Source organism: Lagopus muta, chromosome 1 (assembly GCF_023343835.1).
Source record: "Lagopus muta isolate bLagMut1 chromosome 1, bLagMut1 primary, whole genome shotgun sequence".
In the NCBI taxonomy this organism is placed as follows: domain Eukaryota; kingdom Metazoa; phylum Chordata; class Aves; order Galliformes; family Phasianidae; genus Lagopus; species Lagopus muta.
The window spans coordinates 142200622-142220471 of record NC_064433.1 but is presented as its reverse complement, the minus strand read 5'-3'; the positions used below and the strand labels follow the sequence as shown (position 1 = coordinate 142220471).

General features: G+C 35.4%; 1 protein-coding gene across 3 annotated transcripts in view; it reads right to left on the bottom strand.

Moving 5' to 3' along the window:
* NALCN (sodium leak channel, non-selective) overlaps positions 1–19850 on the bottom strand; it is a 212504-nt gene that overhangs the window by 79628 nt on the left and 113026 nt on the right. For all 3 annotated transcript variants that reach the window (XM_048929331.1, XM_048929321.1, XM_048929339.1), the window contains exons 11-14: positions 19182–19313; positions 12168–12335; positions 7702–7893; positions 2254–2391 (exon numbers count right to left, since the gene is read on the bottom strand). In XM_048929331.1, coding sequence (XP_048785288.1) covers positions 2254–2391; positions 7702–7893; positions 12168–12335; positions 19182–19313 — 630 coding nt within the window. The remainder of the gene's footprint in view (positions 1–2253; positions 2392–7701; positions 7894–12167; positions 12336–19181; positions 19314–19850) is intronic.

The following is a 19850-nucleotide window of genomic DNA, read 5'->3' as shown; positions in this document are numbered from 1 at the left end:
TACTAGTTAAGGAGGTACTGCTCCATACAAAACAGAAACACAGTGCTCATTAAATACATTACCACTTTCAGCCTTGCTGCTTCATGCACAGAATCATATAAAGGCATCAAGACTTTCATTAACTCCCTTTTCAACTTTCTTCAACAAGAATTAACGACCATGTACCAGAAAAGAAAAGTTAAATGCAAACTTATTATTTGTTTAACTTTCTCCATTGCCATCTCAATTAATAATAGTCTTCACTCCCAAAGGAAGTTTTGTTTTTTGAGCTTCAATTTTTCTTTCCTTTCTAATGTGAAACCTATTCATTTCACTCCAAAACTCTACAGTTTGCTTTGCCAAATGCCTGCAATTATCACTTCTCAATTCTAAACCTCCCCCTTTTTCTGGCTGTTGAAAGTCATTTCTCCGTTTGACTTCAGTTGTTTTGATTTTTTTTTTTCACTTACAGCTGTTTATTCTTAAGTGTCTTCTGGTTTCAGGAGCAGCCCAACTGTTTCCATGCTCCCTTACCAATTACAAGTTTCTTTCTCTCTTTAAGCTTCTTTTGTCTTCAGACAATTCTGTCCTTGGAAGCTTTTTCTTTCAAGGTCTGAGGAAAAACTTAGAACTGAAGCTAACAACTTCATAAGGCCAGCTAGTTTTTCAGAGCTCTCTTAGAAGAGCTCCTTCATCCATATAGAATTTGCATAAGTGAATCAGAAGAAATGCATAGATTTAGGGAGCAAAGTAAGGGCTACATAATTAAAATGCAAATGCCCTGGAAAAGGACTGAGGACAGTACACAGACAGGTAATTTAGAAACCAGCAAAATAAGTAGCTTCAATAAGCAGACGTAGGAGTCCCAGATAATTCTTTCTGAAAGCATGAAGCAGAATACCAAAAATATTTTACAACTAACTTACTTTTCAATTAAGTTGTGATTTTTTACCACTGAGGCCAGCTGGCACTACTTTATGGATTTGCTCAATGTTCATCAAAGAGAAAAAAAAATCAATTCAATTTTAGGTTGGTAAAAAACACAATAAGATTCTCAAATCAGTAACCAATTCATGACCATAATCCACTTATCTTTTGCTTTTTATTCCCACTTCCAAAGGAGTTTTAAAGATCTCTCTAGCTTAAACTTGCTTTTCCAGACCCAAGGACTTAACAGTAGAAGTTCCATATTACTGATGGCAATGTACTGATGGCAATGTACTTTTGCTCACCTTATATTTTAATATGCTTAAGCAGCTCCAGGAGAATCAAATGCCCTTTACTGTAATTTATGAGTGGTCAGGCTTTCAGTGATTGTGAAGAAATCTGCTGCACTCACAATCACAGACTGATCAGCCAATCAATTATAAATGAAGCAAGACAAATCATAAAGTAAAAAAAAAAAAAAAAGCAGTTGGAAAGTGATGGAGATTGTATAAACATAATTATCACCTTAAGAAGCAGGTAACAGTATAATAAATTGAATGAAGAAATGAAGATGTGTGTATCTAAAACTGCAGTGAATGCAAAATACAAAAGTACAAAATAAAAGTAGTATTATTAAGTAATGAATTAAGGATGGATCAAATGGTTACTCCCCTTATTGTAGTATTTTCTCTGTATTCAAAATACATTACCACACCATTATTGATACAGGATTTCCAAAAGGCTGTTTTCTTTAACTTTTTCTCTATAGAAAAGTATCATCATCTCATTTGAAATCCATACAGGTAAAACATCTTTTTTAGATATAGTCTAATTTTCCATACACATCCAGGAACTGCTTTAGTAATTCTCATCCTTTTATTATATATTTTTGATGCATTGATTTTGCATCAGACAACAGAAAAGCACTCTCTTACTATTAAGAGTTTGCATCCCAAGGCTTAACAATTCTGACTCTAATTATTACTACAAGGAGAATGCAGTTGTAATTGAGAGGACCATTTCTATGTGAAATACAAACACTTGCTTCAGTCTGTAATCATCAGAACTGTGAAGGCACAAGACAGTCAACAATTATACTATTAGCCTACCAGTGTGATTTGGATCTTAGAAAGAACAACTCGCACCATAACAAAAGCTCCCCACTTACGCCACATGGCTGAAGGGTGAATTCTGCCACATCAAAGAAATAAACCCAAAGCCCCTTATGCTGAACATGAGCATCACAATCAGTTCTAAGTAGAAGAAAAAAAAATAAATAATACAAGAGCTATGTAAGTAAGAAGAAAAAGAAAGAAAAACACAATGCATTTGGAAACTAAAACTTACCAGGGTAGCAAAAAGATGATACAGTATAAAATAAATTGCAACTACTGGTGCCCACATATGTCCTACAGCATTCAGTGTCTGATCCATGACATCTACCCATCCTTCCTGTGTGAGAATCTGAAACATTGACATGAACGCCTGCAAGAAAAGAAACACATACATATTAATATTTCACAAGTTGTATCAATGTAGTTTTATTCACACATTACTCAAATTGACTTAAGAGAGCTGAAAACTAGCTTTGTTTATGTTGTTGTTGTTGTTGTTTTTTAGTCTTAATAAATATTTTTATTTTAAGTTTTGAAGTCAGGTGAAAGGTTATTTCAGAATAACAGCAGGAATAAATAACCTAACCTTTGATTGCACTTACGTAGCTCAAGCTTCATTAGCCCATATGAAAAGTTTTTTGGTTTCCTCCTGGGATAAGACAATGGGAAAAATAACTTGATCATCACAGCTTATTGTTTACAATAAAACACTGAACTGTAATTTTTTTGGTTATGCATACATTTCAGTGTTACCTCTCTATAAATATGCTTATTTAATATATTGTAAAAGGAAATGAGACCAAATATTTATGTTATTTTAACAGCAGAAGCACTCTAGGCATCCCACTGATGATAATAACCAACATAAAACAAGGTCCCAGTTCTTCCTTCTGTTTCAGTTATTCAGATTCTTCCTCTATGCATTTTGTCAACAGCATTCATTGTGCAATGGTTTATGTAACATTTCCAAATCCCTTCAGACCTGGAAAGAATGTCAAAAACAGAAGGAATAAGGGAAATGTTTCAACCAATTGTCTTTGGTGACAGGAATGTCTGAATCCAGATGAGTCCTAGAATCCAGATGTCTGAAACTTCTGACACCCCATACTGCCACAAATCAAAACGCCAGCACTAAGCAGTGTAAAACAGAAGACAAGCTTCATCCTGTCCCATCCACTGCCAGTTTTAATAACAAAAGTCAGCCAGTCAGTGTCCTGGTGACTGGAAAAAGAGAAATATAACTCCTATTTTCAAGAAAGGGAGAAAGGAAAACCTGGGAAATTGTAGACTGGTAAGCCTCACATCTGTGCCTGAGAAGATCAAGGAACAGATCAGATCCTTATGGAAGACATGCTAAGGCACTCAAGGTCTGAGAATGTGATCTGTTACAGCCAGTATGTCTTCATCAGAGGCAGATCATGCCTCACAAGTCTCAGGGGAGACCTCATTGCATCCTTCAATTACTTAAAGGGAGCTTATGAACATGAGATAAATAAACATTTTACATGTTAGATAGTGATAGGACAAAGGGGGATGCTTTTAAACTATAAGAGGGGAGATTTAGATTAAATATCAGGTGGAAATTTTTCACTGACAGGGTAGTGATGCATTGGCAAAGGTTGCCCAGAGAAGCTGTAGGAGCCCCAACTCTGGAGGCTGCCAAGGCCAGTTAGGATGAGGTCCTGGGCAACCAGATCTTGTGACTGATTTAGTGGCTGGCAACTAAATCACACAGCACAGTCACCTGTGCTGATGGGTTGAAACTAGAATATCTTTGAATCTTTTTCAACAGAACCCATTCTATGATTCTAAGGTGATGACTGGTACACAGTACCAGTTCTCAGCCTTCTCTTATCAGGTGAAGATAAAGCTGAAGTAGGCAACTGCAGAGCAGCTCTGGAATTGTATAGCACCTCTGGAAGCAGTAATGGCCTTACCTAATGGGTGGGACTCTCTTTGCTGAAGTAAAACTTTGATGATTAATTACATTAAGTAATACAACACACTTCTGGCTGGGTAAATACACCTGGGTAAATGGCCAATTGAACCAGTGCAGTATTCTTCATACTGAATCACATAAGAATATATTTATTAAAAATATGTATAGTAAGTAAATCTTCAGATATAAAGATAAACTACAACTGCGTTGTGGACCCCTTATTAGTACAAAAAATGAATTAATTTAGAAAATACACACTTTTAACAGCATAGAAATCTAATCTGCTATCTAAATCAGCTGTCCACAAAGCATACAGGTATTTCAAATGGCCTTCCAACAGCATTTAAATATTTTATTATTACATTAAGTCCAGCATACAACAGAATATTAGTTTTAAAAGAACACAGCAGTGCACAGTGAGTTTGTTTTGCATCCATCAATCTCCTTCGGAGCAAGTTATTTTTAGCTGAAAGGTGCACTTCCCACTGTTTATATTAAAATGAATTTGAAATGCAGCTACCTAGCTGACAGAATCAACATCTGTTAAGATGAAGCTTAGAGATTTATGCAAATGGTGACTTTCTGAATTAATTTACGTTATAGAAAAGGCTGTCAATTTCTTTGAGTATTTATGCCCTATTACATAATTAGCTGTTTTGATGATGGAAGTCAAACTACCTTTTTATTTTTAGTAGAAGATTGGCAAATGTATGGTGGAATGTACAAACAGAAGTGCCGGTTCTGATAGCCCGCCCATGTATTACAGGGTGGTGCCACTCCAAGAACTGCTTTCAGTTTTAACACACTTGCCTTTTAAAGTGCTGCTTGTCCATATAAAATTTTGGCCAAATCCCTGAGAAATTTAGTAAGCAGCTCCGAAATTCACTTACTCATGCAAGCTTTCCTGCAATCAGTGGGATTCTTCTGCGAATGAAGTTAGCAAGATTTAGGCAAATGCTGTGCAGTACTTGCATTGCTTTCTACCTGTCTTGAACTTTCCTTTTTCTCCTGACACCGTAATGAGTGCTCCATGACACATTGTGAGAAGCTCTACGAGAAGCTCTGTAAAAATGTCAGCAGCACTGAGATTGAAATTGCATCAGAAAACTAAGACATAGTGCAGCTCTTTAAAGGGATGGTGATTATGCTGAAAAGGTCACAAGCGGAGCTTCCTCTGTTCTCAAGACTAGAAGCCAAGTCCTGGTTTTGCTGATGACCACAGGATTGTTGCTGTTGAGATCAGCTGGGCCTGCATTTCATTTCTTTTCAATTTTTATTGTTGCATTTAAGAGAATAGTGGCGTTCCCAGCCTTGTGATATGTTTGAGACACTGAGTAGTGTCACCAGAAACTGGGGCGTGGAAGTCAGACACTAAACACATACTTCGTTTTCCATACAGTGGATGTTTAAATTTCCAAGCAGTCATCTTATACTGCTACATTTGCACAGAACCCCCCCATCTGATTTTTCTCTATTTGGGCCCTACACTGAACTACCCAATTTTGAACTCATGGCTCAGTGCATGCAGCCAAAGAAGACATGCAAAAATAGAGATGGCAGAATGGTTAAAATAGCAGATAGCAAACATTTATATTTTTATATTTGGTATTAGAGAGAAAGCCAGTCCAATTGGAAAGTTGCAATGAGTGAAAGAACAGTGAAATTTGTAACCATAGCAACACTGAGTTTGTGCCTATTGACAGTTGTCAGGAGACCATGTGAAAACATGCAATTTATGGGCATTAGTGAAAGGAGGTCTCCTTGTTCCCAAACCCATACTGTGCCTTCTTATAAAGCACTTCTGGCATCAAAATGATTTTATGTTTTTTTCTGTTTCGCTACAGAAGGCACTTCAATGTAAAAAGTAATAATTTACCTCTAGAGTCACCACTTTGTTAGTGTACTTGACCTCTGTGGATTCAGAACTGAAAGAAGCTCATGGCAACAGTGCTACCATTTGAGGTTCACTCATATTTGTGTGCAAGCTCTTAAAAATTCATAATGGCAATTGCTGCTATGCAGACTTCATAGCTTCTTCTATGTTATACACTGATGCAAATATTTCACAGTCACATTATGAAAAGAATGCATTCCACTAAATATCCAGAATTGTATATTTCATTTCTGTCTTATTGCAAAAACATTCTGTGATCTTTATTGAAAGCAGACATTAGAGGGACACTGTCAAACGAAGTACTCTATCATACAGAAGCTATAAGAAATATTTCAACTCACTGGAGTTGAATATTGGAACAATCCCTTGTTATAGGTAATGGGCCTTGCATTTTTCCCATAAAAACAAACACAAAATAGAAAACAACTTTGAATAGTTTCTATTTTATAAAAAAAACCCTAAGATTTAATGGAGAAAATATTTTCTGAGTTTTGTGAACTTTTGCAAAAGTTTAACATGGTAAAATTTCTTGTTAAAACCTATTTGGTCTTAGGCTGAATGTTCAAAATAATTTAAAACTTTCCTAAAATCTTGAGATGTCTTTGCAATACCTTAGTGCAAGCCAATCTTTTTAAGTTATTTATACCAATTATTTCAGTTAAAAATATCCCGGTACTTGTGAATGTCTCTTGTTTTAATTATACTACAATAATTCCTTCAAGACTATCATTGCCATTTTGCATAAATAAAAAAATATATATATATCAGAAACTAAACTCTACTGTTGATTTAAAGTTTTTAAGTTCTTTTTGTTTTTTAATCAGAAGTTATACATAGGACTTGGGAATAGCATAGGGTGGCAGTATCCCTTAATTTAGAGGCAGATGCACTGATTTTTTAAGTAAAGTTTGAGTTGTATTATCCTCTTTTTGCTTTCTTCAGCATTTCAAAAATGAATTATACTAAATTCTTTATGACTATTTTTGTAAGTACATTTTTTAATAGAGAAAGCATGGCATTATTTTTATTCCTTGTGAATAGGTATTTTTGTTTTATATTTGGTATCTAGCATCCCATACCTCAAATGCAGGCCAAATTGTTGTCTAGTTATTTTGTTTGCTAGATGAATGACCCTTGAGACTGTCTTGTTCATTGTTACTTAATTGTTCTTACCAATGCACCTTCTTTAAAATAGATACATTGGATAACCAAACTGGAGCTACAGAAACAAATAAATTATGACCGAAACCAACCCATGTACACTCATTTTAATTCATTATTAAATAAATGTCCATATTTCATTCAGAACACTGTGCTTCAATAAATTCATTAGCTCCAATTTCTACTGATTTTCAGTGTTCTATTCTGAATTAACTTCATGCCCATAAGGCAGACACTTATTCCGTCAATGCAGACAGGTTTTATAGCCCTGTGTAAAGGAAACATTCCTGTACTAATCAAGATCAACAACTTCACAATATGAAGACACAAATCGTGTGTATACATTTTTATATAAATTCTGTGTGTAATTTCCATTGTTCTGCAGCTGGGTCTTTTTTTGTAGCATGCTAGATCATAAGCCATAATGTATGTTAAGCCATATGTTTGTGTGCACACATACAATTTTTCCATATTCCCATAATAGAAAGAAATACAAACTTCACAAATGAAGTACTAGTGGAAGACTACTACACCCAGAAAACACGTATTTTTTAAACTCTGCATAAGCTGATTCTGCCCCATGGTTCTTAGAAGAATAAGAACATTGGTCATATAAGAATGAATATACATATTAATGATAAGAAAATCTCAATACACAATAAGGTACCGTTGCTGGTTATACTTGCCCGTGGAAAGGTTGTAAATCTATCCAGTTCTTCCACAAAGCAAAACATCTGTAAACTGATTGCTGACATTACAATTAGAAGGCTGGCAGTAAATACAACCAAACTCCCAAGCTTTTTTCCCGGTCCGAAGATCTTATACACAAAATCCTCCAAAGCAGGAGAGATCTTTATAAGCCGAACTACTCTAAGAACCTGCAAAGAAAGAGAAAATACAACTGCATTTTTTAAATTATTTAATTATTAATTAATTATTTGATTATTATGTTAATTAAAAACTTGTCAGACTTCAGGATAAAAAAGGAATGTGTAGCCCTGTAACACAGTAAATATTTGGTTATCACTGGTGCAGCAGACCACAAGTTGTTTGTTAGGTTAAGAACATAAGCCATGGAACCTGTCAGACTTTGTACTTGTCTCGACCTGCCTAGAGGTTTGTTTAAGCTACTAACAGTTATTATTTAATGACCAGGTAACTATTAACATATTTAAATTCTGCTTAGCCTTGGAAAATTTTATGTAGTAATGATCATTGCTCTATATATCTTTTGATCTAACATACATTAATAAAAAGAAGCAATTTTGCACAGATAAAACTATCTACAGCCCTTTCAAAAAACGCAGCACCATGGCATGATATGACAGAACATTTCTTGAGAATACAGGCATGGGAAGATACTGAAGACTCCAAAGTTATCAATTCACCTGTGACTCATGGTCATCACAGAAATGCAAGGGAGTAAAGCTGTTTTGGGGGTAAACAAAGGAAGAGAAATGCACAAAACATACAACAGAGTCTGAATGTAATGAGAAATTACAGACAGTGAAGGTTCATAGTCACACCAAACATAGGAATGGCCTCCAGCAGAAGCAAAAACTCAGCAGTCTTGATTTAACAGCTGAGAATTGATTGCAGCATAAGTAAATTGCTCCAAAGTTTGCTTATCATCACTCTTAAAAATTCACATATTTTAAATGGACAAGATCCTGAACAGTCTTTGAAGAAAACTCTGCTTTGAGCAGCAGAATGAATGAGACCACTTAAAAAGTCCACTTGTAACCTACTTGCCTGTGACTATGTGTTATTTGTTACAGAAGGTTACATACTTGCACTTTAAATAGCCAAATTTCTACAGTTCATCTTTCTATTCCAGCGTCCCAAGGCAAAATTGCTTGACATGGTGTCAAGTATAACCTAGCAAGTTTGGTAATAAACACATCACTACACAACAAGGGAAATTCTGGGTGTCATTTCTCAGTATCAGAGAAAATGGCACTACGAGCCACTGAATAATTTGACGTATTTTATGCATCCCTATATAAGCAGTGGCAGCAGAACTGTGATCGTGTGTAGAACTCCTGACCCACTCACTGCTGAATCTACTTTTGAAAAGCTGGTGAAAGCTCTGATCCTCCTATTCCAGCCACTGATGGTGATGAAAACAGTAATATGAACATTAGTATCAAAAAGAGGCAGTGGCATCCTCAGTAGGCACAGGAGACAACTGACAAGAGGATATGGGTCAAATATAATTCTGTAGTTCTTACAAAGAAGACAACTCTCCAGCCCAAAGTACAGCCTATATTTCAACAAAAATCATATTGAAATTGAAAGGTAGGAATTACAGTGCAATTATAGTCTGATGCTACGTGCACCTGGATACCTATTGATCAGGTACCCAGAGTATGCTGTACTGTCTGGCAGGGATCACAATAGGCTCAGCTGTCAAAGGGGAGACAGGAAGTCAACACCAGAGAGCAACTTTTTCCAAACAGACCAGATCAAGTGAGATGGAAGTGCCTACATTTTCCTCAGTACTTAAAAAGGGCCTTGGGGCTGAGAGGTTACATGAGACAGACTAACTTTCACATTTGAATAAAGTGAGGTAAAGTCCTTTCTATCACATTTCACATTGCAAGTAACCTGAGTACATAAAACTGGTTGCCAAGAGAGTGACAGCCAGAAAGATCAGTGAGATTTCTAAGTATTACAAACATTTAAATGTGGTGCCTTCTTACTTAGAAATGTACTTGAGGTGTAAATGTACATGAACGCTAGTGCCAATAACGACCCCAGCGAGTGAAGACTGCATGCTGGTTTGTATTCTGAATTGTGTTTTGGTTGAACTTTACTAACTGCCCTACTTTTTTTTTTTTACCTTTCTTTGGGGAACTTTAATTGACCTTCAAGCAAGGCGCTGATCTTATTGGTCTTTTTTTTTTTTTTTTTTTTCTTTTTGTTTATTTTCATTAGGTGACAAATTAAATCTAGCAAAAGTATACTCTAATGAAAGTTTATGCATTCCATATAATTGGATGGCAAAATGTATTAAATTTAAAAGATGTAGATGGATTAAATATAAAAATACATTAAAAAACAATTAAAAATGAAAATGACAAAAGGGAAATCACAGCTCTGTCAAAATAATAGCTACACCTCATATAAGTGATAAAATTTATTTAAAAATGACTCAGCAGTATTTCTCCAATCACAAAAATCATCTCTGCAATCTAATTCCATTTAAATCTCCCCCTTCATGCCAGTTTATTAGAAGTCTCTGCAATAATACAAGAATTCTGTTATTTCTCTACAGACGAGGTGTTCTGTAGACTAGGGAATGGTGTTTTGCTGTAGTTTACAGATGTTTTCTTTCACAGAGGACTTTGCAAAGTGTTTTGAATGAACACATAATGAGTTTAAGAAAGATAGGTAGGAAAATGAGCAGTAGCCAATGTGGAGAAGAACAAATGATAAGTTGGCAAAAGGTAATTATGAGACCAATGAATAATAAAATATCTGCTAAGCAAAACTGGACAAAGAAAATAATATATCTGCTCATTATACTGGAATATGTCAAATGACTTTTGTTTTCAGTAACCTGTTTTGTTGGCTGACAAGGAATACATTTAACCTGTCATCATTAATATCTAAAGACTTTAAAATCTGCCAAACATCAATGTGTATTCATGTAAAAAAGGACTTTTTGAGCTTGATTTGAAAATGTGTTTTTAGCTTGCCAAAAAACGTACTTTCTAGGGTGCCTGGTGTGCAGCTCATGGCCACAGGTTGTACCAAAGGAGGTTTAGGTTAGACATAAGGAAGAACTTTTTCTCTCAGAGAGTGGTCAGGCACTGGAATGGCTGCCCAGAGAGGTGGTGGAGTCGCCGTCCCCGGAAGTGTTCAAGAGTCATCTGGATGAAGAGCTATGAGATATGGTTTAGTAGCTTGTGGTAGTAATGGTGGCAAGAGGATGGTTGGACTAGATGATCTTGTAGGTCCTTTCCAACCTTATGATTCTATTCCCTTACACACTGACATCTAAGGTGAAGTATTTTTCCAACCTTACTGTCATCTGCTTCTTTGGGAATTTGGATTGCATAGGAGTGCAATGGCATGCTCTTGATAGAGCATTATATTATTAAGTATATCACACCAAGTTGAATAGCAAAATTTTACACATTCAGACAACAAAATTAAAGGTATAACCATGTAAAAGCCTTAAAATCAAAAGTGAAATCAAATTAGAATGTGATATTTTGAAATCTTTCTTGAGCAGATTTGTAGAACCAGTCAGAAAGAATAGATTATGGGATTTGCAGAAGTCTGAAAAAAACATTGTGTTGCAACACACACCTGGAGAGAGTGCCACCCCCAGAGTACTTACTTGATTACTGTGTGTCTTTGTAATTAGTCACACACGTGAACAGGATTCTGTCAAGATACTTGTTATTTGCATTTACTTATAATTAATTATTCACCATGACAATCCACTGCTGAATAATGGCCAGGCATGCTTTTTTTTTTAAAAAAAAGAATTTCACTTCAGAACTGTAGAATATAGCATATTGTCATAAATCTCAACACTTTCTTCCACAGCTGGAGTAACCTTAGGAACTTTTACAAGGCTGAACAGGGAATTAGTTGGACTAGTAGGCAGAGGAATAATCAGAAGTCTGAATTAATAAGTCTTCCTTGTCTTGCTTTTATGTTCTTCCCCAAAGTTAATGTGTAGCATTAGCTTCAGTAAACACACTTTCCCTCTGGATTGGGAATAGCGGGAGAGCTGTAAGAAAAATCTTAAACTGGTTCTGGTTAAAGGACTTCAGAATACCCACAAATGACTGCAGTTCTTCTCAGTTAGGGAAGTGACTGCCACTGATGTCAAGATTTGGAGGAGCAACAGAAAAAACATTTGGATCTTAAGGACAGAAGCCAGAAAAGCAGTGGTGGCTTGTAGAGGAAAGTGACAGTAGGCAGTTGTAAGAGTTAGAAATAATCCTAGTTCTGAGAATTCACCCTAGAAACACAGTTAAGAACAGACTTGTTATTTTAAAGGTATTCTTGGGAGGAGTCCATGTTGAGAGAACACTGGTAGTCTGACGATAGAAGTAAATGAAATATATACTCCTCTTGAGGGGTAATATTTTTAATTGGTATAATGGTAAAATGGAAAAACAGCTGTACATACCTGAAAATATGTAAACTGAGAGTGATAGAGATCTGGATAAATGTGAAGAGTTGTTCCAATTACAAGTAGCAACTCAAATTTGTGAAGAGATGAGCTGATATATCCTGTGAAACCCAAACACCAGATCTTCAGGAGAGCTTCTAAATCAAACAGAACTGTAAAAGCAACCTAGATGAATATACAAAACAAGAAAGATGTGGTCAAAACACTGATTTCAATTACAGCTTTCTAAGCCATAAAGTCTACCAAGGTTTCGTATGAAAAAGATAAAGATCTCCACTGTATTTAGAAAAGAAATACAAACCCAAACATGGTATTTCATTTATTTCTACATGTTTTTTAATGTCTGTGATTGCATGGCACTTATTTGTTCACTTATTTGTTAGTTGTTTCAGCAACTATGAATAATACAGAACTGAAATGAATTTTTACATTTATAAACACTTAAAAATAACCATAAGAGTACTTTATTATTAGGATAAACAATTTTGATAATGTAATGAAAATCAACCGTGACAAATCACATATCTATTATTCCTCTAAGGAGTTACATCTACTATGCCTAGGCACTTTTTAAGTTCTTTATTCAGCTTCCATTATAAATAGTTGGAAATTTGTCTTATATATCTGGAAAATCTGACACCCAAATTTTCAAAATTTGTATGATCAATCTGAAAATTCATTGTTGAATACCTGTGTTCAATTTAGATAAGACTTCTTTCATAAGTTATTTTTTTTCTCATGTTGCTTACTGAAGTGTACACTTCATTTTCTTAAGTCCTAACACAGACATATAGAATGGCATGAAATAATAAATCCAACCAAGGAAAGAATGAAGAGGAGTCTTTCAGAATGTGAAGCTGTGAACACAGAGAAGCTGTCTGAAGAATTTTAAGAGATCTAAGAAAGAAGACAAAGTTTAAAGGTCTTTTGTTTGAAAATTGCTACCTCAATTTTTCTACAATTTGCAAAGTAGTAAGACAACAGAAAGAGGTAAAAAAAAAAGAAAAAAAAATAAAGGTGATGGAACTTGAACATTAGAAGCTCAGTCAAGAATAGGCAATTTTTCTTAATTTTAAAAAGAGACTGTGTTAAAGAAGCTAAGAAAGTAAGGTGGGAATTACAAAGGAGTTAAAGAGGCCTTTCCTGAAATAATTAACATAGCAAAATGCTATGAAAAAAGGGAGATAGTTTTCTAAAGATTTACATCTTCAAAATTTGTTCTTTATTCTTTCACTGATTAAAATCATCTTGGCTGGATACACTTCTTTCTCACTTGCCTTCTTCATTAAGCAGTTAAGTCTATAATATGAGGTGTTCTCTCCCTCATTTTCCAGCAGCCAGGAAACTCAAGATGGAAAAGACATTTCTGCTTCTCTCAGCAGTTTTCCTGTCTAACTGCTCACATGCTTTGGGGTTTAAGAGAGACACTGAAATAACATAAGGTTGCATCTATATCTAGCTAAAACTTTCAAAGTGCTGTGTAAACATAAATAAAGTACTGCTCAAACCTTCATTTAAATTAAGAATTATTAGCCCTTTTTTTTTTGTTACAGAATGTGAAGTTAGAAGATGGAGAGATTAACTGACTGCAGGCAATGAGGTTTACTGGATTGTGCAGGGAATAATAAAGTTGGAGACCATGATTTGAATCATGAATCTGACTGCGCCTATGAAGGTGTGCTCCCCCGACTCTCTGGTCTTCTTCTCTAAACCACATTCTTCAGCCTGGTCTTGTTCACAAGGCCTGCACAGGAGGACAGTGAATAACAGTACTGATAATATTCATGCTAAAACAAATTAATGACCATAAATCAACCTCAAACCAGAGGCTGAAAGAACTGATAGCATACTCCTGGTTCAACAGCTGAGTACCAATGGAGCATGCACATAAAAGATGACAGATAACTATGAGTCAGTCATCTTACACCCATCAATAATGTGCTCAAAGAGCCTCTTTTTGAGTACTCCTATGTGGCAACTGGCTGCAAGACAGGATCTTCCCTTGAGAAGGCATTTCTTATACCTTAGCATCAAGTCACCTTTCCAGTACAGATTCTAGGTAAGACTAATAGCTTGCTTTAGGCTTTGTTAGTCTCAGTAAGACCACATCTTAGATTGACTGTAAACTTTGTTGGCTTTACTAAGTTTGTATCTTAGATTGACCATGCACATACTATCCCTTTGACATAAACTGTTGACCAAGACTGGAGCTAGGAGTAGATCCAAATGCACTTTGGCTCCTTACCTCAGTGATTCAAGGAGTTTAGAAAGGAAGGGGATCTATTATCAACCTCATGACTCACCAGGAGGGCCGCCTGTATGCGTGCTTACCCTATTCTCTATGCAGTAGATAATCAAGTGTATCTGGCCATCTTCAATCCTGTTTAGACACTGCCTTAGTTACAATTAAGCTTTGTTAAATCACTACGTTATATCCATATTATATCAATAAACATATTCTAGCTTCTCTCCTATGAGTGCAACATAACATAGCTGTTTTCTATCTGCAACAGTGACAATATCTGTGATGTTGGCTTAAGTGCTTAGTCCTCATTTAGTCCATCAAAATAATACACTTATCAACACTAAACAGGCTGTTTTTGAGTCTGCTAGCTGGAATTTTATGTATTTTACATGTGCAGGATTGTCACAAGCAAGGAGATCAAACACAGAAGCTTACATCCTATGCTAACACCTTTAAAATACACAGCTGTTTATGAGCAGTGCTGCCAGCTGCATGACTTCTTCAAGGCATGTAAAACAGTCATCAAGCTTTAAATGTCTTCTGAGTGGCTAAATCAAAGCAAAATGCTTCATAGCCCTCCAAATCTTTTGTCAGATTAGGAAAGAAACATTGCAAAGAACTATCTGTGTGATTTCATACATACACACCTCCAGGTACTCAGGATGCCTGTAGTCTCAAATACAGCTAGTTTTTCAGCCCTCATAGTTCAAAGAGCTCAAGGAAAACCATGTGCCAAGTCTGAAGAAATTACTCCTTTATGTGAAAATCCCTATTGTAAAACACAAGGCAAATGCTTTACCAAAAAGCTTTAAAATGAAAGCTCACTTCTAAAGAAATACTCCTCTGATTAAGTCCTAAACAGTAAGAGGGGCTAATTAGGAATGAGAGTAGAAAGCTGCTGGAATTCAGCATAGTTTCAGAATAGGTGGAATAACAATATTATTTAAATACACACATACATACTTCAGAGCACATATTTTCCCATTAGGGAAAAGACGCTCACAAATACAATGTTAAGTGTATTTTAATTTATTCTAAAAATATGGGGGGAAAGGGGGAGGATCATTTCCATTTTACATGCTTGTGAAATGAATTCAAACCAGTAGCACTTAAAAATGTATCAGATGGTTTACATAACATCTGATTACACCTGTCCTCCACTGACAGAACTTCTAATTTTTGCTTGTAATTCATATCAAAATACTGCGATTATTTTACTAGATCTTCTTCTGACTTGTGAAATGTAATGGAATTTTATAGATTTTTTTTTTAAAAGCTGAAATCATTACTTCCATTGTAGAGACAGAGAAAAAGCAGATTCACCTAAGAAGCCAGAACAGACTAGAACAGGAAAAACAGGTGTAACACATGAGCAGCTGTCCTCCACCAGGCTGCAAATTTTGCTTTGCCAAAATAAAAAAGATTTATCCTTGCCCTATACGAGGAAATAAGGTTGGGAGAGAGGGGAAAAAATGGAGAGCTGCCAGGAATGGGGTGATGTCTGAGTGCTGCCTCCCAGCCAGCACCTGGAAACTTCATGGTCTGAATTCAGCCTTTAGCAGCATTGTGCTCAGGCCCTTTAGAACAGAACTTAAAACCATATTTGTAAGAATCCCACCTAAGGCTTCTAGTCTATGCTGCAAATATAAGTTTCACAATAGGTGAACAGGAAATGAAAACAGCTTGTAAATTTATTTCCCTTCCTAGGATTTTCTGACTCTTCAGCTCTTCTTTTGCTGCATTTTATATCTCCTGCCGTAAAACAGCAGGAGTTTATTATTTGATTTTTATATTGTTTGTAGTAAAGGTTAAAACAGACAAACAATAAAACAAAAACCAAATGGACATCAAAACAAAAGTGTGTCTTACAAACAAAATACTCTTTTCCATTCTAGACTTGTTTATGGAAAAGTAAACAGGTAGAATAGTGGAAAGGAAAAGAATTTTTTGAAAGTTTCCACACTGACAGATCAGTACTGGGATAAATCTAAATCATTCAGAGACAGAAAAAATGTATATTTAAAGAAAACCAGACACTGTTCATAGGACAGAAATTTACGCTAGTCTACAAAAAACACTTATCTTGAAGAATAAAACCCTGAAAGTATTTCTGTTGAAAAGCTCTAAGCCCTGCACTTCAAGTAATCTGGAAAAGAGTATTTCTGGTTAATAAGTGCCAGAATAGAAATAGCACATGCAGCATTTCCTATTATGAATGTAAGTTGAATTAATGTTATTTTGTTAAGAAACCAGGCTCTACTTTTATTTTTTTCTGCATAAAGCAAAAGTGCTCACCACAAGCACTTCATGGTCTCAGACCTTTAATGTTGATTTAATTATTCAATTCTAACCTGGAAATTAAAATGAGTTCTAAAACCTTCACTTCCAGGAAGTGAAAATACTGTCAAATCTGCAGGGGATATCCTAAGAGGATCCATTTTTTGTTGGTTTTATTCCAATGTCTTATTCCTAGGATCATCTTCTTGCTCATTCATGTTGTTTTTAGAATATACTTAGAACTTGAGATAAAGTAAAGCTAATATTTTTCACAATTACTCTTCCTATGATAATTGTTTCAAAGTTCAAATAGTTTCAATATAGTAAATGTATTTTTTTTAAAGAACTTGTTTACTGTCTGGAACAAAGTACTTCTACAGCTCTTTGAGGTTTACTTGGGAGGTTATTTAGTCTTGATTTTAATTTGAATATGTAAAGCCATCACTTACTTGCTTTCTGACTAGAATTCTGGTTCTAAACAGCATTTTAGGCCAGAATTTGATTTTTGATATTTGAGGTGAATTCCTTATATTTGAGATCTTAGTGAATTCCTTATATTTGCTAACCAGTAGTATGGAATATATTGCTATGATATGGAAAAGGATTGATTTTATACAGATGATTTTTCAGTTTAATAATTACAAGGTTTACTGGATTTCTTACAAATATGCATTTTCAAAGGTTTTTTTTGTGTGTGCAGATCTCTTCTTTTCAAAAACACTTGTTATATCTGATAGTAAGAAAATCCACTAAAGCTAAGTACGATTAGAATATATTATAATAAACATTAAACTGATGAGAAAATAGCCTATCTTGGTCTATGAATGAACTTGGCTAAGAAGTTTAAACATCCTAATTTTATCAGTCATTTTAAAGAAATTTCAGTCTAGCATACAGTCTTTCTGGAACTCAGCGAGAAATAAAAGGAAATTTGATTTCTAGAAATGCTGAAAAGTTAGTTTCTCTTCAAAGAGAAGGGGCAAGATTGTAAGAGCAATTTCCTAAGGAGCTATTTAGTCAATCACTTCTGTTACTAGTTGAAATGAAGGAAAAGAGGACAAAGCCAGAGTGCCACTATCACCTGCATTAATCATTGCTTTTCACACACGCCCCAGTAACAAGGAATACTGGCATATAGAGCTTACATTTCAAGTATTTTTGTATTTTTCCTTGGGCCTGACCAACATTTACTCAGTGTTCATAGAAACTATAGCGCTCCAATCAACACGAAAGACAACAGAATGATGAAGCACTGATGTCTTCAGCCTGCACTATTTGAGGGTTTGGACCCTGGTGCTGTCTTTAACTTCTCTCTTTTTTTTTTTTTGGTCACCAAATTTACCAAATTTAAGAAATCTGTGCTTTGTAAGTTTTTAAGAGACCAGATTAAAACTCTAAAGTATAACATATATTAAAAAAAAAGAAGAGTACCAACTCAACTTCTCTTAAAACAGGGAGATACATAAAGTATCATAATACTGTGCGCTAAAAGCCTTGTGATTCTTATGCCGTTGTCACTGTCAGCCCTGTATGCAATACCAGCAGCAGCAGAGTCACAATGCAAAAAATGCTGTCAACTTACTGAAGTCAAGAGAACAGCAGTAACCATAAGGCTTGTAACTACGATCAGCATCTTCAGAGAGCCATTCTCAGTAAATTTCTGCAGTGGTGGTTCTATTCTTGGATAAAGTGACACCTCATAGTGCTCACTGAAGTAAGTACAGCCAATAAAAATACTGCAGTACTCATTTTAGAAAAACAAATATCTATTTGAAGGCATGCCCATGCATTCGTGTCGAAGACTTCAAAAATGTTTTTACTCTTTTGTTCCTGCTATCTGAATTAAATAGTACTAAAAAATCATGCAGACAAGATTCTAGGCACTCTGGCATATTCTACACAGTAAAATCCTTGACCAATTAAACACTCAAGCAGGCTCTTAGTGAGAAAATCACAATAAAAGAATCTGTTTTCCTCCAGTTCAAGAACACAGCCTCTTCCTTCAGTAAACTCAAGACTGAATAAATGCTTCATTACGATGAGGTTTTGAGGCTTTTGAGCTTTCTGAAGCCAGGCTTTTCAACACTATTCTCACTATGCTTAAGGACCATCCTGAAAACAAGTATTTGTCAGATGAAGATGATTTAGAAAGAGGTACAATAATCTTTAAAGACAGAGTTTTACCTTTTTTTTTTTTTTAAATGTTAAATTCTTATGAATGTTATACTCTTGCTAGAGAAGATAGCAATTCAGCAGACATACATAGCCTGCAGGTGCTATACTTAAGCCTCAGCTCATTACCACTGACATTTTGTTGGAGGAAATTACCTTTCAAAAAGTTGTCAGACAGAGGAGCTTGAACAAGTTAGCAAAGAATTTTTGGAATGCTTAAGGGAATTAAAAAAAAAAAAAAATTACATGCTAAAATGTGCTTGACATTCAGACTTCAGCTTATCTTGAAAAATATCCAGATCTTTCAGCATACTCACCTCAGCTAGGTAAAATTCATCATACTGTCTCTTGAAATTTTCTCCTTTGTAGTAGTTACTAGCAGCAACAATGACATCTACAGCGACCATGCTTAATATGAACATATGAAACACTGATGACCTCATCATTTTCTGCAAAAGAACAAGTATTTCATCAAGATGAGTCAAACCGCATGTATTATAAAGTTTTATTACACTGTCAAAACATAGTAATCTATAACGATATGTTTTATAAAGTTTTTTTTTTCCTGATTATCAGTTATTAGTCTTCAAAAATATTCTAATACATTACTTGAATCACAGAATCATAGAATGGCCTGCGTTGAAAAGGAACTCAAAGATCATCTAGTTTCAAGCCCTCTCTCGTGAGCAAGGTCACCAACCACCATGCCAGAACTTGTTAAACATGACCTGTTACTCACCAATGCAAGTTAATTGATTGGTGACATTAGGATTGGAGGCTGCCTGGGCTGCAGTGATCACATAATGAGACCTGCCAGTCAAAATGGAGAGCAAGAGAAAAATGCACAGGCAGCGGCAGAAGGGATAGGTATTCTGGAGGAGTATAGAAATGCTGCTAGGCTGTATAAGGATGGGGTCAGGAATGACATGGCCTTGGCTCAGGGTGCAAAGAAGGATAAGAAAGACTTCTACAGGTACATCAATCAG